Source organism: Cyclopterus lumpus, chromosome 12 (assembly GCF_009769545.1).
Source record: "Cyclopterus lumpus isolate fCycLum1 chromosome 12, fCycLum1.pri, whole genome shotgun sequence".
Classification (NCBI taxonomy): Eukaryota; Metazoa; Chordata; class Actinopteri; order Perciformes; family Cyclopteridae; genus Cyclopterus; species Cyclopterus lumpus.
In genome coordinates, this window is record NC_046977.1 from 6,499,873 (window position 1) to 6,510,804 (window position 10,932).

The 10,932-nt window shown below is 39.4% G+C and overlaps 1 protein-coding gene across 1 annotated transcript; it reads right to left on the bottom strand.

The window, feature by feature from the left end:
• Nucleotides 1–883: 883 nt before the first annotated feature.
• On the bottom strand, nucleotides 884–6,878 carry amacr (alpha-methylacyl-CoA racemase). Its single transcript, XM_034547540.1, has 6 exons — nucleotides 6,611–6,878; nucleotides 5,243–5,499; nucleotides 4,949–5,092; nucleotides 4,144–4,304; nucleotides 2,717–2,903; nucleotides 884–1,969 (listed from the first exon to the last, which is right to left on the bottom strand). The coding sequence occupies exons 2-6, from the start codon at nucleotides 5,487–5,489 to the stop codon at nucleotides 1,581–1,583; spliced, it is 1,128 nt and encodes a 375-aa protein (XP_034403431.1). The 5' UTR covers nucleotides 5,490–5,499; nucleotides 6,611–6,878; the 3' UTR covers nucleotides 884–1,580.
• Nucleotides 6,879–10,932: the final 4,054 nt, after the last annotated feature.

Consider the following 10,932-nt stretch of genomic DNA (forward strand, 5'->3'; position numbering starts at 1 on the left):
TAGCTCCTACGACAAGTCGAGCTCACGGAGATGGACGAGCTTCAAGGGGAAAGTTTCACAAGAGTTCCAAAAGAATACAGAAACCACCAGTTAGCTTAGTGAAGCAAAGAGAAACAGATGTTGTTTTCATGTATTGTAAATTGTATATAATAATACAAATATATACACATATATATATATATATACACAAATATAAATATATATATACACAAATATATATATATATATATATGTACAAAAATAAATATACATATATATACAAATATATATATATATATATATATATATATATATATATATATATAAAATTGTTTCATTTCCATGATTTTCAAAAGCACCACTCTACATAGGACTCAAGTCCAATAATTACAATAATGATGTGTGGTTACACATTGGATATTAAAATCTTATATATAAGGCTTAGAGGTGCTGAAAGCACTTTTATTTTGGGATTGATATCTCAAAAGCTTCACAAGGAAAACTAAAACCATCTGCATACCATCAGAGGGAAGTGAGAAATGTTTTGAGTGAACTGACTGTTGCAGATTTTAGCCTTTGCCGATTCAAACTTGAAACCAAAGTACCATGTAATGTACATGTTACTTTGGATAAAATCTGCAATGGTTTAGAAGGTATTGTATTCATATTTGTTAAAAAATATATCTAATTTTGACATTTTATGCATTTTTGTCTCGACATTCTTGACAGCTTAAAACAAATTGGCTCATGACAAAATACACAATGGAATAAACCTATAATCTGCTCTACATCATATTACCTAAAATCCATAAGCTTATTATTTATCTAAAAAGTCATTCCAACATTCAGTTTCCGCTGCCTGTTTCGAGTCATCTCTCCTCCACATGCTCATAGTAGGACAACATTCACGTTTCATGCATTTGCATTTTATTGTGATTATTTTACAAAATTGTTATACAGACAGGTTTAAATTATCATGTACTTCAAGTGGCGATGGTTAATGTAGTATTATAACCATGATTTAACTAAAAGGTGCACACACACTAGAACACGATTTTAAGTATAAATGAAAATCATTAATCATTAAAATCATTAATAACCACAGTGTGTCGGAGACTATTCCACCGGTCACCCAAACTGGTTAAATTACAATGTACAAATTGCTACTGATAAGTAAACAAATTAAAAATCCCCCAAAAATATATTTTGTTCTAGTATTTATTAGTTTCTGCTCATGTAATGACTTCCATCACTCCAGGTGCTCACTGTTTATCATGAAAAGGGATGCAATACACAAAAATAACTAATGAAGTGATGCATATCTTAAATTGCCTCAAACTCCTTGTGAAGAACTTTCGATATGCACAAACATCTGCAACCTGTATATATGTTCAACGTGGACCACAAAGCCTGCGTTGAGTTTCCAGTTCTTTTGTTTCTGAAGCACGAACTTCAACTGCGAGTGTTTAAAAAAACCTCTGTATTTATTCCCGATTCACTCAAAGTCAATATTTAAATGATGAATTTCATTTGTTACTGACTTTTGGTCAAAATCAATCTCTGACATCAATTATGTCTCTACAACTTTGCTTTTGACAGCGCTATCCTCTACGACCCCTGCCATCAGCATCTGGTCTATGTCTGCTGACGTGAAACCCAAACTCATTCAGGACTTGAACCGTGTGTTCTCCAATAACGGGGTCGGAGGCCAGGCAAGGCTCAGCAGGAGTCCGAGAGAGAAACCGGGGCCGGCCGGGGGCTTTCTCCCCGCTGGGGTCCTTCACGAAGGAGGCTCTCTCCTGGTGATGTGGGTGTGAGCTCACCTCGTCGAAGGACAACACCGGAGTAACACAGGCATCAGTCCCATCAAAGATCCTTGACCACTCCGCCCGGGTTTTTGAAGCAAAACTCTCTGTGAAGATCCGTCTCAACTCTGGCCAATCGGTGGCGCTCATCTGAGGAGGCAGCGCTCCAGTGTCCAACTCTAAACCTAGGGGGAAATATAATATATATATATATATATATATATATATATATATATATATATTATATATATAATATACCTCAGATAAATGCGTTTAAAGAGCTAAATGATTGTTGTTCTGTTTCACCGAGCATGATTGTTCTCCTAGGAGCCATAGCAGAACTGCATCTGCTGTGTTATAATCTAATATAATAATTGTAAGTGTTTTTATTAAACATATTTTTTTAAATATATTTTCATTATGTTCAATGACGACATCTTTTAATTCACACCAACTCAACCGCCACAATGTTTCCGTAGCTATCCTTTACACGTGGGCATAGTTAATATATGAAAGTTTGTTTTGTCTTGAATTATAATTATTAATTATAGGATTTACTTTATTTTAGGAAAACAAAGCCCAATGAAGCATTTCTTATTGATTTCTGTAACATCTGTTTTTTTGTATTGTGATGGAAGTTTTACATATGCAAAAAAACTAATACAAATTAAAAGCCACTTCAAGGACAATGGTGATTAAATATCATAAAACCCAAGAACTTGTTTTTGACCTGTTGGCTGAGATCTGCTGCTTTCACATTTCTAGAGATTGGTCTTGGTGTGTTTCACTTCACTTCACACTGTCTCGTTCCCATGCCTAAATTTCCCCTGAGGTCTAGCTATGGTTCATGTGTGACACAAGAGACCAATGCCATAGTAGAGGCTGATTTCATCTACAAAAATGCCTCCAATCTGGATTTGCACACTACGAACCCTTAAGTAGCTGTGTGTAGAACTGCGGTTCTATGGCTCCCACAGCCATGTATTTCCCATCTGCGGTCTCGTAGGTATCGTAGAAGGGCGCTCCGCTGTCCAACATGTTTTCTCCTCTAGGACGGTCCCACATGCCGATGCCACGAGATTTCCATGCAAATGAACCTACATATGCGGCTCCTTCTACCTGAGGACGGAGAGATACAGGACGATATAGAACACAAGGTCAAAAGGGTCAATATCTTTTATCTCTATTGTATGCATAATTACTTGTTTAAGAGACGAATAGATGAATATAAAGCACCAAGCCTTTGCTTAAAACAAGAGCATACATGTTTCTGTTTAATAATTAATTGGCAATATACCCCCTGATTGCAACCCCATACACTGTTTAGGACATAGCTTTTCTCCATAGTGTAGCAGACGCTGACTAATCAGCGGCATATCTCTCAAGTGTGCAGCTCTGGTTCTCAATAGGAAAATGCACAAAGCAGGTAACATTCCGTGCTATTGTAATACTAATAATAAGGATAACACACTGACATTTACTGTATAAACCACCAGCTCCCTAAACTCAAATTATGCATGTGGGCCAAAGCTATTACTGCTGCTGAAAGAATAAAAAGAAAGCGATCTATCTCCAACTGAAATGGTTGAGATTGGAATCAGTTGCCTTCCAAAGTGTCACACTACTGTACATGAAAGAGGCTGCAGAAACAAATGGCCACTGCCACGGCTTTTACTGCCGATTGCAATCATGGCAGTCACTGGCGGCTCTAATGAAGTACGTGCAACCTCTAAAAGTCATTCCATATGGCCCAATCAACAAAGGGGGTTTAAATGCTTTGAGTAGTAACACAATGTAGATACACTTTTCTTCAACAGCTCAACTATCTTCAACCAAATTGCTGAAAACAGCAGCCTGCTGCGGCTCAAAACAACGCGATGAGAGATTGTGCCAAAACGGTCAAGTTGTCGCACAAAATAAATCTATATACAGCACCGTGAAGTGAAGTGTATTTTAGAGGATTACTTTGAAATATTCAAAAAGATTTACAAATCCACCTCCTCAAGGAGTTCATTAGAGCTCGGTAACCTCCCCGCTTCATTACAGCCAGTGGATATGAGGCGCAGCAGGATTCAGACCCTTTGATGTGCTTTTCAAACAACTTCACTCTGGGCTGTCCGACTGATCACTTCGAAAAGTTAAACATGACACTAAAGTTTGCCACGATGTGGTGCGTCGCTATCTGGAAGTGGAATACAGTGCATACAATACAGTGCATTGCTAGAGCTCGCTCAATGCGGACAACAGTGAACGAATATGAAACGTGTACTGTATTGATTTGAAGGTCAACAGCACCTTCTGCAGAGCAGGCGCCACAATGCCTCAGCACAGGTTACCTGGAGTCTGACTACGTGCTTACCATGCTGGCATCTATGATCTGTCCTTTCCCGGACTTGGTCCTCTCCAGCAGAGCCAGGACTATCCCCAGAGCGCAGCTGAGACCACCTCCTGCAAAGTCCGCGATCAGGTTCAACGGGGCGTAGGGCTTCTCTCCGCTCCGACCCAGCCGGGATAAAAGGCCTGGGACGGAAATGAGGAGACACGAGCTTTCACCGACCTCATATGCTAAATGTCTATTGGGTAGTACATGTATCTATGTATGAGTCATGTCGGAGTATTTTATATCACAGTTTATCAACGGGTGGTATTCATTTGTTGGATATGATTTATTGCGTCTCACGTACATTTGTGACACTGACACTGTTGTAACGAGCTTACCCACAATGCTGTACTGAAGGCAAATTGTACCGACCTTGGTTGCTTAGTGTTAACACATTTTTCTTATTGAAACAGTGTACTTCGGCGACATAAAGTAACACCTTGGTTACTTAGTGTTAAAAGAAAGGTTTAATTGAAACGGTTGACTTCACGCACACGTCACAGCACTAAAGTATTCACAGACTGAAACTCAGTCTCTTCTGTGTGTGTTTCCAAAACTCGTGAAAAGATAGTGGCCGGAGATAAACAACCTGCATCCTCACAAAAAGATTATCTTCCTCCGGCGGCTTTAAGAAACACGGCATTCCATCAGTCCGCAATGTAATTTGCAGAAAAATTCAATTTAAAAGCATTAACAGTGTGTGTGTGTGTGTGTGTGTGTGTGTGTGTGTGTGTGTGTGTGTGTGTGGGTGTGTGTGTGTGTGCGTGGGTGCGTGTGTGATGACCTGACAGGGCGATGTAGTTGATGTCATGCCCCGCTGCGGTGGCGTAAGAGCCACTCTGTCCGTACCCCGTCAGCCGAGCGTAGATCAGGCGAGGATTCTCCTTCAACAGCTGCTCTGGACCGAGCCCCAGCTTCTCCATCACACCTGGTCCGAAAACAAAAGAAATAAAAAGCGCTATCCGTGTCTGCTATCGCGCTGCTTCTCATTCAGGGTGAACATCGGGGCGACGCCCTGGCTTGTAACACGCTTGAGGGCCCCTTTCTGAGGGTTGCATTTCAATAGCTGTGGGCTGACCTTGGCGGTAGGGCTCAAGGATGACATCAGACTGGACACAGAGCTTCCTGAGCAAGGTTACGCCCTCTGACGTCTTCAGGTTGATGGCCACGGATCGTTTTCCCCGGCCTTGTGTATCTAAAGACATGGCGACCTTGGTCCGGTCCACGCGGATCACCTTGGCTCCGAAATCCGCCAGGATCATGCCGCAGAATGGTGCCGGAGCCAGGCCCGCCAGCTCGATAACTCTCACTCCAGACAGAGCCATGATGAAAGGACTACGGGGAAGATTATTCCAATCAATGCAGCAGCAGCAGCAGCGTAGTGCTTACATCATATTCTGTGATCTCATTGCACAACTTATTGGTCTTACTAGAGTCAAGCAAAACCTTTTACAAATCACAGTCTTCAACAGTGATGCATCCCACTTTACCAGAGCCCAAGGTGAAGTCTTAAATGTATTTGTTTTGTCCGTACACAACAGTCCAAATCCTAAAAAGAATTCAGTGTACTATTAACAGAAACTAAGAAAAACCGCAATCATTCACACTTCAGAGGCTTGGACCAGGCTTAATCGATGAATCGTTATTATTATTTAAGTAAAAAATACAAATTAAACTCTCTTAAATCGAGGATTTACTGATTTTCTTTGTAATGTCTCATTAAAAAAAGAATGGATAACCCAACACTACCTCACTACACTTATCATGTGCAATATGTGACATATTATTACTTAAAACTATATAAAACTGTCTGTAATTTAAAACGGTATCCCAAACTAGCACCTTCCTTGTTCTTGTACATAGTACCACCTTTCTGTATACACTACCACATTCTGTATAGTGTTCTCTTTTATATTTTGTATTTGTCTTTCTTATTATAGTGTTTTTTCTAAACTGTTGACTCTGAGAGCCCTGCACAAGATTTCCAATGTGTCTGGACTGTTGGTCTAGGCACAAATGGCAAATAAAACCTTGAAACTTGAAACTTGAAACTAACTGCAGCCGTACAGCAAACTGGTTTATAGGAGCTGTGACTCACTTGGGCTTCTTTTTCTTTGGGAAGTTTAAACCAGTCTGCTTTAATACATAAAACAAATGGTAACTACTACACAGACCCCTTGAGAGGTATAATACACTCACTGCTGTCAAGGACATTAAGACTTTAGACTCTGTAACTGAGTCAAAGTACAAATGATGGACTTTGTCCAAGGTCCAAAGTGACAAGAAGAACACCTGCAGTGCAGTGTTTACTTTCTAGAAAATACTTACAGTAAAGTACTTTGAACAAAGCGTTTCAATGACGACAACGGATTAATGCCACTTTGCAAAAGTCACCGTACAATTGTAACGTTAGATCCCTGAATGTCACTTCTGCGCTTCAGTCTACCTTTGGCTTCCGAGTCGAGGTCCAGGTCGCACAGCTGATCGCACCGCGGTGACGTTGCTCAGTGGTCAGGGTACCTGGCGGCAGATCACGTGACACACAGCAGTGAGCAGATCACGTTAAAGAATGATATTGTGTTGTGTTACAGTTCAACCGGACAGTGGGGTTCGGCTGTCGGCGCACGCTGGTTTTATATTCAAGCGAATACTCTTGTTTACACACTGCTTCCTTCTCCTCGTGACGTCAGCGCGCGCCTCATCCTCAACGCGACGATCGCATGACTTCTGGGAAATGAAGTTGTTTAATCATTTCCCTTGGACACATTTTTACATTTTATCAAGAAATCTGTACTTTAACTGTTTAAAAAAACTAAAACAAAAACATGTGTGTGTATATATATATATATATATATATATATATATATATATATATATAGAAAATATATAAACACATATATATATATATATATATATATATATATATATATATAAAAAATAAAAGTAGCTGCAGCATTTGTTATCCTACAAACACCATACACATGTAACGTTATATATATATATATATATATATATATATATATGTAATGTAATGTAATGTAATGTAATAATATATATATATATGTAATGTAATGTAATGTAATATATATATATATATATATATATATATATATATATATATATATATATATATATATATCCGTGTCCATTAGCAGGCCACTCGAGTAGCCCTGTGAGCATGGGCTTCTCATTGTAAAGTAAACCACAACGTACAAATATACAAGAGCACACGCCGCCGCACCCCCCGCAGCCACCTCCACTTGGAAACTGCTAATCTTAATCATAGCATGAGGGAAAAATCCATTATGCATATTAGCCAAAACGTATGTGGGGAGCAGTGGCATTCCTCTATCTTCTAGTCAGACAGCCCACGCAAGCTCCAAGAAGCCTGAGATCAAAAACGCTCTTACTCAGTATTTTATAATACGTACAACATTTAAATGCCAACCATGTTTACAAGACATCACAAACACGAAATAGGAAGTGGATAAAATAATCAATTATTAGAGTTTATTTAAGTAGACTTTCAGTTACCTTGTTTTAAAAATGAAAAGAAGGTTTCACTGATCAGGATCAGAGCAACACAACTTTCTAAATGTGAAATTAATCTACCAGTAATATTTCAAGAAAAAGGGTTTGTATTTGTACATGTGCATGGGAACCATTAAAATGTATAATTTAGAAAAGAAATTGTAAAATGAGTGAAAAAAAAGCGAAACAACTTCAGTACACTGTGGCTAAAATAAGCAATCAAGCTAAACATATTTTTTAATGAAATGAAACGCAGATATTGAGTTATTCTAAATTACACCGTGAAGGGATCATGTTGGAGAATCCTGCGAGTATAAGGAGTGGGGATGGATGGAATTGTTTCAATGCTCGAAAGTCTCTGTCAAGATCATCACATATCACTAATACAAAAATTATCTTTTCTCTTATCTGACTGATCTCACCACAACTGGTCTGCAAAGAGGAGGCTTCTGTGCTGTGAAAGTCACTTATTCAGCAACCATATCTTCAGGTAAATTCTCATCAAACGTGCAAAACGTCTCACTCAAATAATGCCATCTGTAACTTAATTAAGACCTAACATGAACTAAGCTTCAAATGAGCAAAACAAGACCAGATTTGGATATTTATCATTTGATTTCCCTTCAGATGCCATCTTGTATATGTATAACCATTTCTCCTTCTTAATCTTGCAAATGGTGGCTGATGAATATAGGATACAGCTTTGTCTTCGGTGCATGTTTAGCGAGAGAACGATGTGTTCCTGGACAGTCAAGGTGTGGTTTTTGGGAAACAAGTCAAATTTCAACACTTGAAGCTTATATTGCATTAGTTGGCAATGTAATTTTGCTGCTGCTGCTGCTGCTGCTGCTGCTGCTGCTGGGGAGGGACATTAATCTATTGTACAATAAATCTGTCCTTGTGTTTATTAAACCTTGTTACAAAAAACATTCCTCTATATCTACTCATAATTGAATCACTTGTATATTATTAGAAGCCCCCAGTTTCAAACAAACACTCCATATACTTAGAGTGAGATCTATTTGTCACTCATAGCCTTCCTCCTTCCATATTAAAAGAATAACTTTTAAACGTTTGGAAGAGAAATCCTTTAAGGTGCTAAATTCAACATTCAGAGCAAAGGGATTGCCTCCTCGAGGCTCTCAACATGGCAACGCTGCTAACAGCAGGAGCATTATTAATAATAATAATAATAATAATAATGCATTTAATTTAGCGCTTTTCATAATACTCAAAGACACTTCACATAATTAAAACATCCTAAAAGCTAAAAATAAATAAATAAGAATAGCTAAAATACAGGTAAAACAAATAAAACAAATAAATAGTGACTTTGAGTCGCTCGGACCCTGATAAGAAAACAAAAACAAAAAAACAAACAATCACACATTAAAAGCAGTTCTGAACAGGTGGGTTTTGATTTGCGATTTGAATGAGGAAAGATCAGTGCAGTCTCGGATGGGTTTGGGGAGAGAGTTCCAGAGGGAGGGGGCAGATATGGAGAAGGCTCTGTCACCCCACGTCCGGTGCTTGGTCCTATAGGGGATGGACAGGAGATCATCAGAGGAGCGGAGCCGACGGGATGGAGTGTGGTGGTGGAGCAGGTCGGTGAGGTAGGAGGGGGCCTGATGGAGTGTGGTGGTGGAGCAGGTCGGTGAGGTAGGAGGGGGCCTGATTATGGAGGGCTTTGTGAGTGAGGAGAAGGATTTTGTATTGGATCCGTTGTGGGACGGGGAGCCAGTGAAGGCTCTGGAGAACAGGGGTGATGTGATCACGGGAACGGGAGTGGGTGAGCAGGCGAGCAGCAGAGTTCTGCATGTATTGGAGTTTTTTTAGGATTTTGGAAGATGTGCCATAAAGAATACTATTGCAATAGTCAATTCTGGAGGTGATGAAAGCGTGGATTAAAGTTTCAGCAGCAGATGAGGAAAGTGATGGGCGGAGACGGGCAATGTTTTTTAGGTGGAAGAGCAACAGTGGAGAGCAACAGTGCTGACAGCGCAAACAGTGTTTACCTCAGGGGGAACCGGAGGAGGGTTGTAACATTTCTGCGACGACTGATAATTACAATACTTACATCACAATTACATATACAATACCCTTAAACTTTATAAAATAGTGCACCTATAAGGCTGAAAAGTGATTAGTTATAGAAGATGAAGCAAAAGTAATTCATCCACTCCCAGAAGTGGTCAAATATACTTTTGCTTCATCAGGGCCAGGAGTATTCCTTTTCCACAAGGCAAAGCGTGAGATTCAGGTTAGTTCTTATTAGATTGAAACTTTGTTTGGATATATAAACCAATAAAGCATAGCATCAACCGACATTAGCCCCTGTTTTATTACCTGACCTGGAGACCCTTGAAACAAGACCTTTTATTATTTATTTTCTTTTTTGCTTACATGTTGCATATTTCAAAAGGACAGCCCATCGTGCTCCATACAAACTATATATTTCCTGTCTAGCAGGTGAGTGTGAGGCAGCAGGGAATTAACCACAATGTAAACAATCCAGGTAAGAAACAGATCAGTGATTTCTTGATCAAGTGAATATGCATGTCGGAGCATAATGTACTGAGGATCAAAATACATGGAACAAATTCAAATACATGTAACTGGGGTAAGTGAGAAGTGGGTGGAGAGGGGGACCGAGGTTGCCTGGGGAACTAGACAAATCATGCGAGCTAAGGTTTTATAATTTGACAACTTCAGGTTATTTATCCAGTGACAGAATGAGTTAAATAAGATGGACATTGTAAATTCAGCACATCGACAGCTTTCCTGCAATACATAAAAGTGAAGGTTGATTTATGTATTTTCCTTTGTATACCTACCCCTTTAATTTTAGAATGTGTTGCTATGTTAATGTAAAAAAAAAAAACTGTCCAAAATCAATTACAATGAACTGATTGAATAGGTTTTTAACACAGTACAAATGAATCACAAATGACAAATCAAAAACATCCCCATCTGCTTTCAGAATTTCTTTGTCGTTCATGACTCATGATAACTTAATTGGTGTTCAATTGTAATCGAAAAAAAGGGCCGTAACCAATGCACACACACACACACACACACACACACACACACACACACACACACACACACACACACACACACACACACAGGTTAATGATCGGTGGTGGACGAGAGGCTGCAGACCGCTGCTGCCCTCTTTTGTTGACAATGAGCTGGAACAATCTCAAAGAACTGCATGGATCAATGTTTCTGGGGACG

Excerpts from the sequence above, each read along its gene's own strand:
- amacr (XM_034547540.1), bottom strand. The coding sequence starts at position 5,489 with ATGGCTCTGTCTGGAGTGAGAGTTATCGAGCTGGCGGGCCTGGCTCCG. Across the intron at positions 2,904-4,143 it reads AGATCATAGATGCCAGCATG|GTAGAAGGAGCCGCATATGT; the intron begins GTAAGCACGTAG and ends CTCCGTCCTCAG. Across the intron at positions 1,970-2,716 it reads CTACACACAGCTACTTAAGG|GTTTAGAGTTGGACACTGGA; the intron begins GTTCGTAGTGTG and ends ATTTCCCCCTAG.